Source organism: Phaenicophaeus curvirostris, chromosome 3 (genome assembly GCF_032191515.1).
Source record: "Phaenicophaeus curvirostris isolate KB17595 chromosome 3, BPBGC_Pcur_1.0, whole genome shotgun sequence".
Classification (NCBI taxonomy): domain Eukaryota; kingdom Metazoa; phylum Chordata; class Aves; order Cuculiformes; family Cuculidae; genus Phaenicophaeus; species Phaenicophaeus curvirostris.
This window is the reverse complement of record NC_091394.1, coordinates 8,316,483-8,336,888: the sequence shown is the minus strand read 5'-3', so window position 1 is coordinate 8,336,888 and position 20,406 is coordinate 8,316,483. Positions and strand designations below refer to the sequence as shown.

The window sequence follows — 20,406 nt, the reverse complement described above, 5'->3', positions numbered from 1 at the left end:
TAAGCCAGACACCACATGTTTGGGGAATTGTAGTTTCTTTCCTAATTTTTGTTTTGGTAACTTTTTCTGCATTAGTTATGTAATTCTCTGAATTAGTGGGTGCAGGTTGAGGTGTAGGTTCAGAATGAAATGGGTAAATGTTACATATTGCAGTAAAACTAAAGTTTTTCTTCTCTGCAGACTCCACAGCAATATGAAAAGGAATACAATGCCAAGCGTGGTGATGGGCAATCCAGCAAATTTCATGGTTATGCCTATGATGGAATATGGGTGATTGCCAAAACCCTGCAGAGGGCAATGAAGTATCTGAATGCCACCAATAAGCATCAAAAAATTGAAGATTTTAATTATACAAACCACAAACTTGGCAAAATTTTTCTGGATGCTATGAATGAAACCAACTTCTTTGGAGTAACGGTAAGTTCTAAACAGATACTTGTGGCATGGAGGAGGCTTGTGGTTTTATGTCAGTAGCTGAAGCAAGCGCTAAACTTTAAACTCCTGAAAAAGAAGCATAGTTGCATATTTCTTATATCTTCAGAGCTTCCACAGTTGTTCTTTATCATTAAAAATTAACATTGTTGCCTTGAGACTCTAGCTCATTACCTGTCTTCTGATGCCAAGTGATAACACTGTAGAATTCCTCAGTTGTCAGATTTTTAAGCATGGATATCATCTGAATTATCAACTTGGAGGGGTCTCAAGGGAACCAGAGGTGTTGCAAGCTGCAGCGGCCTTTAAGTGACTGTTTTAGCAGTTGAGGCATACCTGGAATGTGATCTGATAATACCTCCCATTTCCTTCTGTCATTTATTCTTGGTAGTAGATTACAGTAGGATAATGTCTTTGACTCCGATGCCGTACACCCCAGATATTCCTACAACATACTTCAGTTGCCATTGAAGTTTATTTATAATTCGTATTTTTTCACAGTACAAAGCGTGTTGACCATGACTTAGAAGAACTGGTCACATTCTATTTTCACTTACACCACTGAAAATTGATAGCAATTTTTTTTTTTTTACATTGCTTCTAGTTTGTAACAGAGTAAAATGGAGAATAGGAGTGCGGTCCTAAAACTTCTTCATGACTTTTTATATTTTTGAGGCAATGTCAGTCAGAAGATAATGGCACATATGTGTTCAGGAGTGTGCAGAGTGTGCAGGTTCCTTCACCAAAAAAAAAGAGCAGACCCCATTCCAGGAGGAATGGCCTTCACTGTTTCCAATAGCAACAAACGAAGAACCCAGTAGAACGTGCTTCATTAAGCAGTGTAGTTGGGCTGCAACATGGCTAGATAAGGAAAAAAGAGTTTGAAAGAAATGTGTATTTCAGCAGCACACGGAGAAAGTGCTTTTAGGCACTTCCTTGCAGCAAGAGCGTGCAGAAGCTTGGCAACATTTTTGCCACTCTGCAGTAGCTTGTCCCTGTTTGTCCCCAGGTTAATGTAAATTGTCTAGGATATCAGTTAACCTCAATATGTACTGAAGCAGCAGAACTAAGGTTGTCATACACGTCACAAGCAGGTTCAAAGAGGAAATGCCTACATATAGACATCAACAATGAGTGCAGGCTCAACTTTTTGGTGCCTTTGTTAATTGCTGAAGAAGCTTTGGTTTTGTATCACAGTACAATTGAAACTAATTCAGGATTTGTAAGTAAAAAACAATCAGATGGCAAGACAATAGTAGAATCCAGTTGCCTGTACAATATGAATTTTCTTTATACAGAGCATTTGACTGAAAGTTTCAGTAGCAGCTATAAACCAGACTCTGCAGGGCCTTAGACTGACTTATTCAAAGTACAGTGTCTCTCAATGTGGCTGAAATAGTTTATTTCTGTGGAGCTCCTTTTATTTTTTTTTCCTTTTCATCTCTTAGCCTTTTTGCCTGCTGTTTGGTTTTGACAGCTGATTACGGTAAAATCGATACATTTCATCAGCTCTGCTTAATTGTCCTTCACTGCTACCTCTCCTCCTCCCAAAACCTCTAAGATGAAGAAGGCTCTTTATTAGTTTTAGAGATACCTACAAAACCTCATATATGAACTGCATCCTTTTAGGGAGAGAATGAATCAGGGTTTCACCAACCATATTCAGCCATGTTTACTTACTTTATCCCCTCAGGTGTAATGGTTTCTAAAGAAATTACTGCACGATTCTTCACTGCGTTTAGTGATTGTCTGAGATGCTTTGTGAGACAGTTCTCTGTAAGGTTGGTCCACCAAGTCATGATGACATTTCACAGCCCGAATTTGGTATCTGCAAGGATCATGCTTCTTGTCCCTATAATACGGTCATAACAACATTTTAATCAGAAAGAAATATAGAGAAGAAAATCTACACTAGCTACGCTTTCTTGGGATGTAATTAGAAGAAACATCACTGAAGTTTTCCAGACAGTGTGCAGAAGAAGAGCTTTATAGCAGATATTTAAAATTTTGCAGAAAGATGAAGGGACATCTTTTTACCAGAAATATTTTTTCTGGTAAAACTTTTATTCTTCAGTCTAATAAATTCCTGTCATTTGTGACCTAATTTAAAACTCAGTGGAAAGTAAGTTTTAGGTTTGGGAGTGTCAAATCTCATATTAATATTTCTTTCCCAGAAAAGGTGTTTTAGTATAAAAGTTTTACATTTTATTTTTAAAAACCTATTCTGAACAGGAAAAAGACATTTATTTACTCTAGAGTAACTATGGCAAATATAAAATGAGTTTCTGTAGATAAAAAAAAAAGACTAGAAGGATTAAATCCAGTCAGTCTTCAAAAACTCATCCAATAATACTGTAAAATATATTGTTAGTTCTTAGGTAAGAGGAGAAGCTAGACAGGAAGCTGTAGAGAAGAATCAAAAAATGCAGAATCTATTAAGAAGAGACCTCTTTATGCTTTCTGTGAATATGACACCAGAAACACTGTCACGTCATAAATAATAAATCCCTTTTCTCAATATTGATTTTCTTTGAAATTATTTATAGTAAAACACACACCAAAAAAATCATATTGAATGGTGGGTTTTGTGGAACTTTTTAAACAATTTTGAAAAGACTTGCCATTCTTTCAATTTTCTGTTCTTTTTTCTGGTCTTTTTATTTTCCTCAGAGACAATATTTAGAAAACAGTTTAGGCTATTGCCCAAAGACTTGACAGGACTAGTTCTTGTTTTGACCATCAGGAGCTCAGTACATAGATGTTACATATTCTAATTCTGCTTCCAGATGTCTATTGGAAGGAAACTTACAGTTATGCCTTAAACATTCCTGAACGTTCCGCTCTTTTTCTGAATTTTCCTTCTCTTAGTGAAGTGGTTCCTTCTCTTATTTTTCCTTCATGTTTAATCATGTTGCTTACCATACAATTTTCTTGTTTATTTTGAATATAGAACAAGGTAACCTTTATTTGATATTTTATCAGAAAACTGTAATGTAATTATCTGCTGCTCATTTTCACATGTAAAATCAATACTGTTGGACAGGTACAAAAAGACTTTGTGATGAGAAATGTAATGTGAACAAATAAAAGACCTGCAGGGATGTTCCTATAGTTTGTTAATCTGAATGTCTAATTCCGCAGTTAGATCCTCTGATGTTTGCTGTGTTCAAATCGAATAAGGCATTGTATGGTTAGAATGGTCAATCTACAATAACCAGCTTTCAGGATAGAGTCCTTTTGATTTCAGACTATCTGGACTTTCATGGCTTACATTTCTCTAATTCCTTCCTTATCAGAGCAGTTGCTTATTTTTTCATGGGAAAGTTATTGAAACAAAATCTCTTAAATTATTTTGGACATTTTTTTCCACTTTTCTTAGTCCAGATAAAGCTATTTTTGTAAACTGAATACAACCCTGTCACCCTAATGGTTTATAAACTGCCAAATGCCTCTTTCCTTGCTAAATGCATCCCTCTTCTCTAATAGCACACATTCTCTCTGATAACCTAAGTGTCAGAAAATGAAAGATAAAAAAAGAAGTACTCACACAATTTATTTTGATATGGCTTAGGAATCTGAGGAGTCTCTTTATGAAGTTCGTAGAGCCAATGGAGATGATTAACAGTTGAGGCTTTATTGAGGTCTTCATTAATATGTTACCACTTTGAATCAATACAGAGTGATAAAGTGATGGGAAACAAAATATACATCTGGATTATCTATATATCTACATATCTACATTTCAATTAGACAGTCATTTATAGTATACTACCTATAACATGCCCATAAGTTATGTTTGAAAGCTAAAGAGAATTTTCCACACAGCTAGAATAATTCCCCTAAAGAGAAAATTAAAACTGAAAAAAAGAAGCAAAAGTCTAACCTTATTTTGTGGAATACTACCAGTGTGTCTTGGAAGCTTGGTAATTAGTAAAGAATTAGTGTTGTCTTTCAGGAGGGCTTCTCAGGATACTGAGTCATATTTAGTGTGTACTGAATCAAAATCCATCTGGATAATCACAGGATTTTGTTTTAGTCATTTTTTCTTGTTTTTTAATTTTTAAAATCTATGGATGGTTGCATAATACCTTACAACTACAACATTTACATTTGCGAGTGAAAAAAATGTTGGTTATACTTGGGAAGGTACTAACTACCACGATTTTTCTCAGTCTGGTAAAATTTTGTATTGGTTTCATGGGGTGGCTGAGTGGTCAGAAAAATATAGTACATGTTGGAGATTATTTTAAATTTATTTTTTTTTACAAAGCATGACATTATTCTTAAAAATGCTTGCCTCTCATTTTCTAATAATTTTGCCTTGTCACCGATATGAAGTTATGAGTGTTGCCATTCTCCCTGGTTGATGCCTGAAGCTCCTGTAAGTGTTGCAGTAGGTATTCTGCTGCTTAAGTTTATTGCTGTTATCTGTGATCATAAATCAGTCTTCAGAATTGCTAATTTATTTCTCATCCTTATTGCTTTCTCTTATTTGTGTGTAATGGAAAAAGAATTACAATGGAGGAGAGAGAGAATGAAATACAGTGTTGTCTTTTCTTTTGCTAGATGGACACTCTAGCACAGTAGGATAAAATTCCATTGCAGCAGCCGTTGCTCAATTGAAACCACAGCCATGAAATAGCTTTCAATGTTGTCCCTGGCATCCTGCATTTGAATGGACCCAGTCACGTTTTATAACTGGAAAAGTGTTTATTGATGTGAAGTTCATCTTGTATTTTGATGCTGATTATTTCTGAAGATTGATTTTAGCAGCTTGCCTCCACTTTGCAGACTTCAGTAGTCACTGTGATGTACAGACATCACAGAAACACAGAAGGTGTCAGCATCAGAATAGTAACAGGGGGAAAGTATGTATTTCATGTCGTCCTGGAAAAATGAAACACCCTAAGACTGTTAAATTAAGGGATATTTCAGTCTTTGGTAGAGAATCAGATGGAATTAGTATGGACTTCAGCAGAGTGAACTTGTGCTTCATAAGAGGGTCTAACAAACATTTCTGTAGTGCCATGGATCAGTGCAGTTAATTTTGCAAGAACAGTTCTGAATAAAGTCTCAAAACCTATTAATACCTGAAGTCAAATTTTCTTTGTTGGCATGGCTGAGGTAGGGCAGATAGTAAAAGTATTGGGGGGAGAGCAGAAATTTTAATAAAACAACTTTGTGTTACTTTTGTATAGTGCATTAAAAGTACATTTAATTTTATAAATGTGAAGGGGAGGTTTAGCTTGCAGTGGAATACCTAAATATATAAAGATAACTCTCCCTGAGAAATGATTTTGAATGTACCATTGTATTTTATTCAGCCTTAAGTCTGAGCATTTAAATTTTGCATTAACGTCCGTAATTGAATGGTTTGAGCAAGTTCAATGACCTAGCAGAATGTGTAGAGGGGGAACTATATATATATATGCATGTATGTATGTATACACACACGTGTGCGTGCTCACAACCCCACCTGACTGTTGGCAGATCACAGGTTTTCTCACGTGATCCTGTGGGTTATGAGTATGAACCACTCTGAACTTAATGCCCTTTGTTTCTTTTTGATTTTTTCAGAACTTGCTTCCTGTTACAGGGTTTCTTGTCTAGCAGAATTAAAAAAAAAACAAAAAAAAAATACTGTGTGCAAGACCTCCTACATCTCTTTTTGATTTTCCTGAACCTTGAATTCACCAATGGAGATAAGTGTAGTGAATTTCTTGCTTCCTTAATTCCTCCCGACTTCCAGTGCATTATCCAACTCAAATGAGCAACTGAGAGCACTACAGTGGGATGGTGAAATAATTTGTGCTCAATATTGCCAATTCATTTAGAGGCTCCTCAAACCATAGAGTTGCTAAAGTAAGCCATCAGCAAGTTTGCACAGAGTCATAAATAACGTTTGCTCGTTAGGAAAATTCAGTGCAAACATTTTCATCTGCCAACAGTGTAAAACTACATGCAGAAGGAACTCCTAACTTTTTAGAGTGAGAACTGAGATGAACTGTGACATTTCAAGATTAGCCCTCAAGCTAATCAGCAGTTGATGATTTAATAGATATAGTAGGTGGCAAATAAAAAAGGCTTTAGTCTGAAGTTGTAGAACAGTTCTTACTGCAGCTGTCATTCTAATAGGTGGATATTTGATGAAAATAAATCATAGAATCACCAGGTTGGAAAAGACCCATTGGATCATCAAGTCCAACCATACCTATCAAATACTAAACCATGGCCCTCAGCACCTCGTCCACCCGTCCCTTACAATATAAACTTACATTAAAGCAAGTGAAACATTTTCTGATATTTGGCTAACATCTCTTATCTTCCAGTGCTCTGTATTTAATTTTGTTTGTATCTAGACTATTTAACATAATCCATACTATGCCCTAAAAGCTGCTTTGTTGCTACTTTGGGTGCAAAGAGTGGAAGTCCCTACAAATAATCAAGAAACAAAGATATAGGGAAGATGATTACGTTGACTGAGTGGTGGTTCAGGTTTGTGCTTCACAGGGTAGTTCTCCTTCAGGCTTCTGAAGAAATAAGCACATTTCAGTAGTTCTACCACTTTGGTTTTAATGAAGTGTGATTTGTTTTGTAGCTGCCTGGTTCCAATCCACATTTATTTTATCTTTTTGGGTTTGTTTTCTTTTGCTCTGTTTTTTTCTGTATTCTTTGAAGTTTAATGATGAAAGACTGAAGAAAAAATAAAATTTACCAAATTTGGAAGCTGTGTCCTGCTTCAGATCAGCAGTTAAGCTAGGAGAGGTTATCAGTGGTTTTAAAGAGAGTATTCAAAAAAATTTCCCTCTCTGTTAGTTGTTTATCTGAAGCTGGTGCAGAGAGTCATTTAAGGTACTGAAAGAGCATAGGCTATACATGCTGGACAAGCAACATATAGGAACTATAAGTTCTGGTACATCTTGTATAAGAAGATTGTTTTCCTGATGGTTAGATGGCCTTTTTTGTTTTACTTGGAGAGAAGTATTAGGCAGATAAGGTGTTCCTTTGACACACCTCCAGTATGTAGTGGAAAAAGAAGGAAAGACGTTACATACCTTCTTTCATTGCACTGAAGCCCTACGCCTCACTTCACTAAGTTCTTCTTGACAAGAGGTAGGAAATGTTATTCATGTACCATTGAAAAACAGTGATAGGGTAAAATCTTACAGACGCTTATGGAGCAGTGACCCTCTTGCAGTAAGTGTGTCAATGAAATATCATCTCTGAAAATGAATAGAAAATCTGGAGTAGTTCCATCCACCTCTACTATGACTTCAAATTATGTCAGTATCTTATATCAAAGGCAGATAAAGCATCAGTGTGGATCTCTGGTGAGGATCCCGTATCAGCAAAGGAATATACACATCTTTTGTTCATATACAAGCCTGTGGAAAAGAGTTAAGAATTTGCAATACATGCTATAAGAACTGCTTTTACAACCTCTCCTGCAATTGTAATCCCAAATGGAAAATGTGGTGCCAGGTGGGTGATGTTGTCAAAATGACAAACTTGTAATTTTCTATTTGTGAAATTTAGCCATTTCTTTCACTAAAACTGCAATGGTAACCACCCAAGGAAGGACTTAAGCATTGCGGTTAAGGGAGATGCAAAAGCAAAGTGAAACGTGATGGAGAAGTGGAAGTCTCATGTGCTTTAATTGCCCTAGGACCTGATCAGTTTTTGGTAGCTGTGGTAGCACATGATGTGACAATTAATACAGTAGCCTAGCAAACAACTGTCTTGAGTGCTATGATTACATGGGACAGGTTAAAATAATTTCAAGCCCCTTTCAAGTATTACTGCCTGTAAAGGAAGACTGACTGTGCCTTCCTCAAGAGATAAATATCTTGAGTGTAGAGGGATAGAAAAAGAGTCAGCAGAGTCTGGGATCTTGATGGGGGGTCCCTGGGAGAGGAATGAAATCCATAGTTACATCTCTAGCTCCACTGCAACGTTTTTAACAACGAGTCTGGAAAAGAAAAGAAAACTATGGGAAAGAGAGTATTTAGAAGAATATAATGGGAAAGGAAAAGATTTCCTGGAAGGCTTTCATATAATCTGTATCACTGAGCAGGTCTGAGTTTCCAGTCTCCTGTGCCTCTTGTTCTTGTTCTGATTTGTTTAATAGTGCATAGAGTTTAATGAACATATTCTCACCTGAATAGGCTTTTCTTGAAACTGATTTTTCTGTCCTTACTGTAGAGCAGAGCACTAACAGATCATTCCATTATATTCATTCCATAGACATATGTGCAGATATAGACATATCTGCATGGGATGTGTGTTTACTAGAAGGGAAATGTGTTTAACAGACAGAACACCGATGGTCCTCAAGAGCCATCTAGGCTTTTTTATGGTTGAGGGGGACTGGCTTTAAATTGGAAGGCTGAAGATTTAGACTAGACGTTAGGAAGAAATTCTTCACAGTGAGAGTGAGGAGGCCCTGGCACAGGTTGCTCAGGGAAGCTGTGGCTGCCCCATCCCTGGAGCTGTTTGAGGCCAGGTTGGATGGGGCCTTGGGCAGCTTGTTCTAGTGGGAGGTGTCCCTGCCCATGGCAGGGGGTTGGAACTGGATGATCTTTAAGGTCCCTTCCAACCCAAACTGTTCTATGATTCTGTGGTTACCTGGCAGATGGTGTGTGAATCAAAGTACGGGATGGTACAGTCACAGCTTAACTGTGCTTCCAGGTGAGTTTTTTCTGATTATGCAATGACATATGGGCAAAAACCTATGAATTATGGATTTCCAGAGTAACAGTGTTTTTCAGTGGTATAGTTATTACTGCATTTGGTGTTGCTAAGAGAAAAAAAAAAGATGGCTGGCAAATTTAGGGATGCTGCTGCTTCTTTCTGCTATGTCTCCATTTGAAATGACAAGCAAAGACATCTTCCCAAGATATCTTCTATGGATGCTTTCAAGCACTCAGCTGCCCAGTGGCTTTGGGATGGAATACACTAAACACAGTGCAGCCTTCATTTGCAGTGTATTCTCTCAGTCTGCATGGTGGTTGAAGAAGCAAGATTAGTTATCCTGCATCAGCCTCAGTCTGCAAAATCTTTCCTCAGACCTAACTCTGATTTATCTCCCTCCCTCCTAGAAGAGAGGACTGCAGAAGTACCTGAGTTAGCTTAAAGTTTAAGATCTGAATACCTTTCAGTCGTCACTCTAGACTTAAAAACCACTATGATTTTAGAGATAACATATTTCAGAAATAGTATAAAACTGAATTCCTGGGTGCTGGAGGGTATTATAGTTCTTGTTTTATTTTCCATGGGAACAGATGTTAGCCCTGCTGCCTTGGGATGGTTCCAGCTCTGATAATACTCTGTGTACCTAAAACTCTCAGTGAGATTTCAGATGGATAAGGAAGTTATTATTTACTAGCATTATACCAGGACCCTTCTGGAACAATAAATGCCATAAAGAAGCAAAATTTTAGCATTATTGTTCTCATGTCTTTTATTAGACATAGCACTCTGTTATTTCACTGCACAGGTGGAGTAGAGTAAGATTTTAGTTGTTTGACCCTGTTTCTATTTCAATCAGTGGAAAATCTTTTTCACTTCATTGTGAGCTAGGGGAAGTCCTTACCTAGCAAACTGCTTAATAAATAATTACTGAATATAACTTTAAATGTTATTCTAAAATCCTTTTTGCTCACAGAAATTTAGAAACAGATTCTTTTGCAGTGCTTCCCAGAATTAATGAATATATTTTAAGTGTGCTAATCCCTTGTACTGCTGTAAGTTAGTAATGAATGACTAGACACAAGTACTTGTTCAAGCACATTTGGAGAATGCCTTTTGATAGTGTACTATGTGGAATTATATGACTCAGATGTCAAATAACTGTGAGCAATTGGAATAATGTGGTGGAATATAGCAATTTAAAAAGTAACATCTAGTGATGCCTATAAAAAGCAGCAACTTCTAATGCAGATCATGTAAATCAAAGAAATGCTGAACATTTTAGTGATTGGTTGTGCTCATTATATACATTCTTTTGGCACAAGTGTAACTCTTAGCTAGGTATCAGATATTTGGGGTTCTGAAATAGAAATATGGAAATAAGATAAGGGAGAAATCTCACAGAAGGTACAGATACTATTATGAAGGCTGAAGCATAGGAAGACTATTCATAAATCAGTTTGTGAAAATCTTAAGAATATAATTTCTTCTATTCTTTGAAGAGCTGCTATCATACTACTACAAAATCTTCTCAATATCTGTTTTACTTTGTATTGAGAGTTTAGAGAATGATTAAAGTACATAGAAAATAAATATAATTCTGAATATTCTGAAAACTCAAAGTAGGAAATTAATTATAAAGTGTTAAATTAATTATAAACTGCTTGATTTAATTCTTTACATCACTGATTTGGATACTTTAAGAAAAGAAATACAAGTAATGCATTTTTCTGATAATTTTCATGTCACATTTACAAAGATCTGTTGATTTAGGTTAATTGGACTGCTTCTCTCCATTGCTGACTAGTTGCATGGCAAACTTTAATTTATGTTCTGTTTTCAACTAGGTTAAGCTCTCAGTGGTCAATTTTAAAAAGCCTTTAAAAGGAGCCTTTTTTATCTTCAGTGAAAGTGATCCACATTGATGTTAAAAGAATTAGAATTTAGCCTAACGCGAATTCTTCTGTACACCTAAAAGTGAAATTTTCCCATCGGTAATATTTTGCAATGTGACGTTTTTGCTTTCTGACCAGCAAAAAAAATTAAACTTTTAAAACTGTATATTAATTCTGTGTTCATACTGCACTGCTTCTGAGGTTTTGGCTTCACCAATTAACATACTCTTTGCTGTTGTTAATCTTTATGACAGCTCAAGGCAAACTTATTCCTTAACTTGAATATGACATTTTGCTGAGTGTGAATGAATCCACCTGTAATGTTAAAAATGGTGTTATTAGCTGACTTAGCCTGGAGATGCTCTGAGGTTGTCAGGTCTGATGTTCAATGGATTGTATTTTCATACATCACTGCTCCTCTTTTCTGGCAGTCATGATTTCTGTGATGAACTAGTTTTCTTCCTTGGAGAGGTGCTCCAGTTGCAAATAGGATTCTTGAAGCCTGCAAGCATTTTAGTGAAACACATAAAAATTAAAGTATTATAATAGCATTTATTGTAGACAAATGCGCAGTACACTTCCTAACAATTTAGCAGTATTTTTTGAATTGTTTTTTAGGATTTCTCTATTTGTTGCCTTCTGCTCTTCTGCCCACCATCTTCCCACAGAAGGTTGTTGCCTCAACAGCTGATGGTGATAAGGACGTGCTTTTAATTATCTAGCCTCTGATAAAGCACTGTTAAGATAGTGTTCTTTTCAGAGGTATCATAGTGCATCGAAGATCTTGCACTTCAGTAGAGCATATAGTATGGTAGGAGCTCCCTCATTGGAGTCCTTCACATGAAGAAACTTGTGGAAGGTGAGGATGCAAAAAGTGCAGCAAGGCACTTCTTGGAGCCCCTTCAGTCTAGGACAGTCTGCTCTACTTGTGCTGAGTCTCAGCTCCACACCTACCACGGCAAAACAGGGAGCAGCGAAAGGCAGTACTTCACAAACTGCAATAGGCTTCCTTTCTGTTTATTTTTTCTCCCACTCCCCTCGTCTGAACAATTTGTGACTATTTTTGTTCTATAAGTATTAGAAAAATAATCTAAGGATCCTGCCTTCTGTCTAATCACCCACTTTATACCTGGTCCATAATGACAGCTGAGGTTGTCAGCGTATGAATCCAAAACACTAGAGAGGAAGCAGGCTGCTCTGTCATTTTGTTATAAATGCTTTTAGCCAAATCTAGGGTTTGCTTTTTGAACCTTTTTGTGTGGCGATAATTTTCCCATTTCTGTGATTTTTACTGACCTTAAATATACCAAAATTATAACCTTGCCCGCTAACCACTACTGGGAATCAGTTTATTCTTTCAGAGCATGGTCTAGAGAGAAGTTCACACACCTCTTTGTTGTTGATACTCTTAACAGTATCTGTATTTTTATATATCCAGCCTGCAACATCTAGCCAAAGCTTCCTGAAAACTTATTGTCTCTCCTAACAATTCTTTCTGCCTCTCATCCAAGAACTTGTTGTACTGCTTTGACAATCTTAAAGCTTTTGTATGTGACTAAGATAAGAAAAGCTGTACCCAGGACTCTCACTTATGTGTCTTCAAGCCTTTTTGGCTGACTGATCCTTCACTCTAAGCAAAGTCTGCACGGTTTCGGTGTCATGTCCCACACGTAGTAGTAGTAGGTGTAGTAACAGATAATCTAGATGAAAACAACCCACCTCTAACCAAAACAACATAACTTAAATCCAAAGAAAGAACTTAACGTTAAACAATATCCCAGATCATGTAAATGAAGCTGTCCAGGGCTGACATTTCCGTGTCACTACACACTTTATGTGCTTTGCAGTGACACGTAAAGTTCTGAGTGTCACTCTAATGCTGGCAAACTGAAGAGTTTTCCAGAGTGAATCAACACAAATCAGGAGATTGTAGGGAATAATTCAAGGAAAGAGTTGACCACATACTCTATTTCAAACTCAGCAAAAACTATAGTGGTTTTCCATTTATCATGGACTGACGTTCTAGTTTTTTATTGATCAGCTAGCATAAATTAGCTATATAGGGGCCAACCTTTTTATTGTAAAACTTTGAAAAACACAATTATGGATTCATTTTTACCTTGTAAATTCTACCCCTGTTATACATTGTAAATTGTGCTCTGAAAACTTCTGGTGAAATTCTCCTGCCTGTGTAATTTCAATTCTGTCTCATCCATTCTAGCTGCAGTTAGACAGCAATTTAGTTGTGTTTGGTCATGTAATTAGAATGATGTTGTGCATAAGCAGTCATTATTGTCAGTGCTGCAAGATATACAGAGCTAAAAACCACAGCTAGAGACTGCAAAGAATGTTGTCCCAGGAGTGAGAGACAGCAACAGAGAGCCTGGCAATTATCCCTCTCTCCTTTCCTTTCTTTCTCCCTCCCTCTCTCAACCACCCTCCTCATGTTGTGTGACTTTGGTTAAAATGTTCTTCAGGAGTTAAAAAGGGGAGAAGAAGTTACAGTGATCAGAAATGCTCATCTCAGCTGAATGTGAACTCTGTGAGACAGAGGTAAACTTCTGTAGCCCAGAGGCTCTGTTCTGCTGAACTCAGAAGTTTGCTGCATTTGAGAGAAGCACGTAAGCATCTCCAAAAGAGGCTGCAGTGATATTTTCTAATTGGAAGTGTTAGACTTTCTTAACATTGAGTTTTCAAAGAGCACTATCACGTCTCAGAAATTTTTTTGTTGGTGAGTAACCAGTATTTTGTTATGAATGACCCTGAAGCTATCATTTTTTTCTAATTAAAAACCTTTTCCTGGTGTCTTCATGCACAATTTTCTCTCCATTGTGCCCATCTCCTTGATATAGAAGCAAGGCAAAGGTTTAAAAAAACAATTATGAGACAAAAAATTTTATAGGGGCTTAAAAATATAAATTGCCTCCACTAACCTAATGAATACAGAGGTCAGTTAAATTGCATCTAGGAGTATATCAGTCAAGCTACAGCTGAGGAATAATTGTTTGCCAGTCCCTTTGGACAAGCACAAAACAAACCAATTCCATAGTGATAGTTTTGTGTGATTTTAAAGCTCCTAATTTTAACGAGATTTATCCTATAGCCTGTGCTTTGAACGCAATGAGTGTGGTGCCACAGAAATGTGGTTCTCTTTGTATCTGGATGATGTTTTCTGTTAGTGTCCATACTGAAGATGCAGGTTATTTTGTAGAGATCAAAGGGCCAATTATTTCTTTTCAGGTCTGTTTTTTATATTTGGGCATTTGGGGTTTTTAAGATCCGAGTAGTTCCGACTTCTATATTTCTATGGTGCATCAGTGAGTAAATGTCAGCTGTTAAAATGTTCAGGCAAGTAAAGTTACAGCTAAGCACCTAGAATATTGATCTTCTGTGCTGCTTATTATGTAGTATGTATTTAAACATAAGCGTACTGTATTGTATGCTGATAGAAATAAATCTGTAGAGTATTGTCACAGGCAAGTGGGTGATACACTTAAAGTATTTTATGATAATCACATTATCTGCCTTATACATTCAGGGTATTTTAGATAAGCATTTTGTTGAATTGGTAAATTGGTCAAAGGCTCACCCCATGATAAGTGCTAAAAAAGAATAGTATGAAAAAGAACTCCATAAAAATTATAAAATAAAGATGGAAGATCCTAACTATTGGCCATTTACAAATGTCAAACTGCATATTTTTCCACTGTAAATCAAGGTGACATGTAATCTCTAAAAAAATGTTTTAAAACTTTAGAATATTCTTTCTCTACTTAATACAGATATTTAAAAATATTGGGGCAGAATAGCTGAGTTTCCTATAATATTTCTGAATAGATTTTCCCCAAGGCTTTTGGACCTTTGGTCTTTCTCCTAGGCTCTGGTTGAGTGAAGTGCTAAAGAACACACTGAATATTAAGCGTGTGGGCTGGTAAAGGGCTGTATGGAATAAAGTCTTAAAAGAGTAAGTTATTGGTTTTGCAAGACAGGTTGAATGCAAGTAAAAGAAACATTTCCCATAGAGAGTTAACATTTACTAACCTCTTTTTAGGGAACTTTTTTACAATATCAGAAATACTAACAGTAAGAGAATAAACTCATAATAAAAAAAATGTATTATACAACTCTTAATGTGCATCTTAGTGAAATTAAAGGCATGTCAGACTTAGGTTTTTCAATGAATGGATGCCACAGCCTAGGGGCTTGTCATGGCTGAAAATCTAGTTTGTGACATGCTTTTCACTTCTCTGAGCGACATGCCCAAACTACAAAGCTAGCAGAGACAAACCATGTTAGGCTTTTGCACACTGCATATATTTTGTGATCTTAAGTTATAAATAGGAATATCAAAAAGAGAAAATAAAATTACAATAATAACTTCAGTGTTAGGTTGGCTTTATTTGTTGAGGTCTGCAATTGCTTTTTGAAATACATGGACTCCCTCAGTCAGTAACAAAATGAAGCTCTATGTCACGCAATCCCAGTACAACACAACCACCTTATTTTATCGTGTCTTTCATGCCAGCCATATCTCAAACTGCTTTCCAAAATGCTCAGTAAAACCAAGCAGTACAGAGGAGATAGTAGCCAGGGAAGAACCTGATCTAAATGCCCTGTGAATCACTAGAATAATCTCATTCAGCAATCCCTCTCATCCAGGAAGGAGAACAAGTAAAAAAATCCGAAACTGAGCAACTCCCTCTTGCTCTAATGAGATTTTAGGAAAAGAAAAGAGGTGTGTCTATCTTTCTCTGCCAAAGTAAAATTATTTTCTCCATTTTTGTAAAAATAATTAACTCATAATTGTAAAATATTTAAGCTCTATTACAATCACAAGAATCTGTTATTGCTGTTTTGCTTGTCTTTCAGTTATAACTGAGTAATTAGTAAAGTTTCTTGTAATATCCACAACCTTTTAGGTAAATGCAACTTTAAGTTCATCTTCCTTTAACCTTTGTTAATTGGCAACTAAAATAAGGCACAGTTTACACTCATAATTCAGACTACACTATTTGACTTAAACACTGATTATGGTTAATTGAATGTGCATTGTTTGCCTTGCAGAACGACAAAGCAGATGCTGTGGTGCACAGCCCTGAAGCCCTGCATCCGCAATTTTCTCTTTACCACCATCTCTCTTCTACTCCAAGATGGTACTTCTGCTCTTTTTTTTCTATACTTGCAACAGAATCCTGCTGGTCATGACCTAAGCTTGAAGTCTATATTAAAGACATACTTCTCTCTCCTAGCCTTCTTTGTGCTGTAGATCTAATCAGCTTCTCCTGCTATAGTTCTTCTTTAACTACCCTTACTGTACCTAAATGAAAAAGCTTTTCTCCTTGCTGATTGACACCTTCAAGTATTTGTGGTAATTTATCTTTTTCACTTGTTATTCAACCATTCTATGTAGATGCAGGAAATTAATTTCCTCAGGAAATTAATCGCTATGCCCTTAATTTGATTTAAATTCCTCTACCAATGCATATGTTAGGAAGTGATGTGGCAGTGAACAGGCCATTATTTTAAATGCTGTGATCCAAGAGGATATAGTACTTGACATGCATGACGTTGCAAAAACTGCCTTTGTGTTGTGGCTTTCTGAATTTCCCTTCATTAACTCACATCTTTTCTGCAGTGGCGGTGTTTGTAAGTGATAGGAGTTTTCTCAACGTATGTTATTGCAAAGCATAATCCAGGCAGACACAGGCACTTTTGCCTCTCCATCTCACCATTTTTCTTCATTGCCTCTAGTCTGTGCATTAGGTTTGTTTACATTTACCTTATTTTATTGTAAACACTGACTACTTTGCAGTCCAGTTTCCTGAAGCCTGCGTGTTTTGGCAGCTTAATCTTGCATCTGACTGCAGGAAGATAATACTAATATAGGTGGAAACAGTTGGCATCCTCCCCTGCCTTCCTCTGTGCAGTCTCAGAGTTTGGTCCAGCTTCTCTCTCTCTAATGTTAATAAAGGCAGTGCAAGCCCTTTGAGTGATTCTGATATTTGCTGTATAGTACTTCTGAAATGTACAGTAATTAGGATGCATTTGTACTCACTGATTGCAGACATTTAACATTAAAAATACTATTTCTTCTAAAGTTGAATGTGTCAAAATTCTGCCCCAAACTACTCACAATGCTATTGTTGACATATTTACTCTTTACTTGTCAGTCTGGGTGTAGTGAAAACCACTTTAAAAAACCCTCCAAGCCCCAAAATAGCTTATCAAGAGTTATTATCAAAATGCCATGAGCAGGCAGTTCAGGTTTAATTAGAAGGTTCTCATGCCTCAAGCTCCGCCTCAAGCCTCATGGCCTCAAGCTCTGCCAGGCGAGATTTAGGCTGGACATAAGGAAAAAATTTTTCACAGAGAGGGTCATTGGGCACTGGAACAGGCTGCCCAGGGAGGGGGTTGATTCACCTTCCCTGGAGGTGTTTAAAGCACGAGTGGACGAGGTGCTAAGGGGCATGGGTTAGTGTTTGATAGGAATGGTTGGACTCAATGATTTCATGGGTCTTTTCCAACCTGGTGATTCTATGATTCTATGATTATAACGTAACAAGTGAAACACGGAAGCTAGTTTGTACTAGTTATGTGGGAAAGCTGTACATTAAAGCTGTGGAAGTTGTTGGCAAATACTGTTTTTACAATCTATCTGTAAAACAAAACCCAGCCTGACTTGATTTCACGGGCAAAGGTTAAGTATAAGTTTAAATATGATGTAGCTTACAAACCATCAGTTTTTTGAAGGCCATCTGTCCCCATACTGCTAAAAGAGGTGAAAATAAGAAAAAATAAGACCTGCTTAGAAGCCAGATGGTACTGTTCGCTTCAGCAGAAGGGGTCATAATTCTTTTCAGATTAGCCATCCAGGATATGAAACAAGGAAAGATGATTAATGTTAAAGAAAAGTGTCTCCTGTTCTTGATCCAGGCCTGCCCTTCAACTCTTCCCCTACCTTGTCTTACTGTTTCTTTCTCACTTTGAAATCAGCATAACTCACTATGCTGGACAGTAAGCTAAGCACTAGTTGAAACTGGGAGTCTGAAAATAGAATCATAGAATAGTTTGGGTTGGAAGGGACCTTAAAGATCATCTAGTTCCAGCCCTCCTGTGATGGGCTTCCTTGCCACACCCAAAGCCTTTTTCTTGATGGACAAGTGAAGCAGCCCAGCAGCCGTACTCGGGCTGGCGTTTGAGAATCATGATACTGTACCCTGCACAGGCAGCACTCAAGTCAAGCCTCCTGTGGATTAGACACCATTTCCAACTTTACCTGAAGTGATATTCTTTGGTAGGCTCTGATAATTTACTTGTTGCATAGTGAGATGGGTTGGTTTTGAAGCTGATAGTTCATATACTAAATAAAAGGTCTCATCCTTCTCACTGAGAGGAGTTAATAAGAAAGTTTCTCTTGCTGAGATGTCATCTAGAATATTTAGCTCATTATTTTCCATGGGAATACTTCCATGGAAAAATCTCAGTGCAGCGAGTAGTGATTTGGCTTCTAAGAATGAATCTCGAAGGGTTTTAGAGGCTCAGGAAACCTCCAAATTACGGTCTTTATTAATAAGCAGAACATGTTCTGGGTAAAAATAGTCATCATTTGGACATATTTTGACAAAAAAGAAAAGTCAAATGCTGTCTAGAGATAGAAATTTGTATTAATTAGACTTCACTGATGTCAGTAGAAGACTTCAGTTATTTTCTATGTTACTGTTGATCAAATACGGATTAGAATGACTACAGGCATGAATTTTCTCACCAGACGTTGCCTTTAAATAGTATAGTGATAGTCTTTTGAGGGTTAGAAATAAAAAGTTCTGCAACTAGGAACAGCTTTATCACTGTATCCACTGCTCCTAACACGTGCACCACTGTATAGGGAGAAAAATAAAGTTCAGTCTATAAAGTGTAAGAGGATGAACATTGTGTCTGTCTTCGCCAGTATGAACGTGCCCTGGCAAGAGTATGAACATTGTGGCTTCGTCTGTAGGACAGACTGTTTACACCCTGGGAGATAAATCAGAGAGCACTGGAAATTATTCCTGGCTTCAAGCCACAGAAATTATCTTCAGGGTTTAGTAAGTAAAATTCCTTCTCCTGAATGCATTAAGTGAAAAAAGTCACATCCTCATTAGCAAATGTCTTACTTTTTCTTTTCCTGTGTAGTCACCCAGCCACATTGCAGGGGGAAGACTTCTCATGAGAAAAAAAGGAAAAGCCTGATAAAGCCTTCTGTGTCTCTAGGATTTACTAATGCACGTTATCTGATGGCTAATAGTAGAAGAGAGTAAAGTAGGATTGAAAAACAGTGCTGCATAAATTCCTTTACCTAAATTGGGCAGTAACATAACTCAACAGTACCACCTGATACCTAGATCTGCACTGAAACCTCCTAATAATTTCCTATGAGGTTTTCTCCAGAGGATAAATTTTTTTTCTGTTACTGTGAGACAGCAATATGGCCTTTCCAGGGAAGTTGATTTGGTTTAATGACTTCAGAAAAACACTCTGATATAAGCAATATCTTCCTTATAAGGGTATTCTAAACATTTTTTAAAAGATAATTTACATGCTAATATGATTTCCATTATTGCAATGATTGCTTTCTTGTCCATTAATTATGTAAACTTTGATCAGTCAGCCTCAGTACTGTGCACACAATAGATTTACAAATATTTAATAAAGGGGTTCACATTATTAGTTTTTTTTAAAGATAGTTGTTGCTACAAGTTAAGAGATTCCTTTTCCAGCTTAGAATGTCATCTAATTTGAGAAGCAATTGTTTGTGTTAGCTGTTTTGCAATTATTAATTCATTTTATGAGTGATAGAAAGGGAGTAGAATCTCCTTTTAAGTGTTGTATCCTCATTCTAGCTGGAATTCAACATTGTCAGATCACTGCAATATAGTGAAAAACATCATAAATATTCATTGAATGCCAGTGGTAGAGAAGGAAATACTTTCCTATTCTAATACCACTTTCATTTGAGACAGATGAAATAAAAGGCTTCTCATTAGTTATTTTTGGACATTTAATACACTTTAGGAGTGCCATACACTTGGCCAATTAGCAGAGATGATTGATGACAAGTATTAAAAAACAGAAGTAACTGATTTTTAAGGGCAGCTGTGAATACAATATCTGCTGCTGTTGTACAGAATGCTGCAGTTTGTCAGAGTATTAAAAAGAAATTTAGTCTCATTCAATTCAGTGTGAGTGTGTTGACTGAGATAAGGAAAAGGTTATGATACTGAAGATAGCCACGGAAAATAATGGAATCTGTCGTGTGTCTTCCTTCAGGCTGTTTAGATATTACTGCTGTCTTTCTTCATGTACTCCTCTCCAAGAAGCCAAGCACCTGATGCAGGAATACTTTAATTATTGA

At 36.8% G+C, this 20,406-nt stretch overlaps 1 protein-coding gene across 2 annotated transcripts in view; it reads left to right on the top strand.

Moving 5' to 3' along the window:
* Positions 1–20,406, top strand: part of GABBR2 (gamma-aminobutyric acid type B receptor subunit 2) — a 457,827-nt gene that overhangs the window by 230,438 nt on the left and 206,983 nt on the right. For both annotated transcript variants that reach the window (XM_069853337.1, XM_069853338.1), the window contains exon 7: positions 181–417. In XM_069853337.1, coding sequence (XP_069709438.1) covers positions 181–417 — 237 coding nt within the window. The remainder of the gene's footprint in view (positions 1–180; positions 418–20,406) is intronic.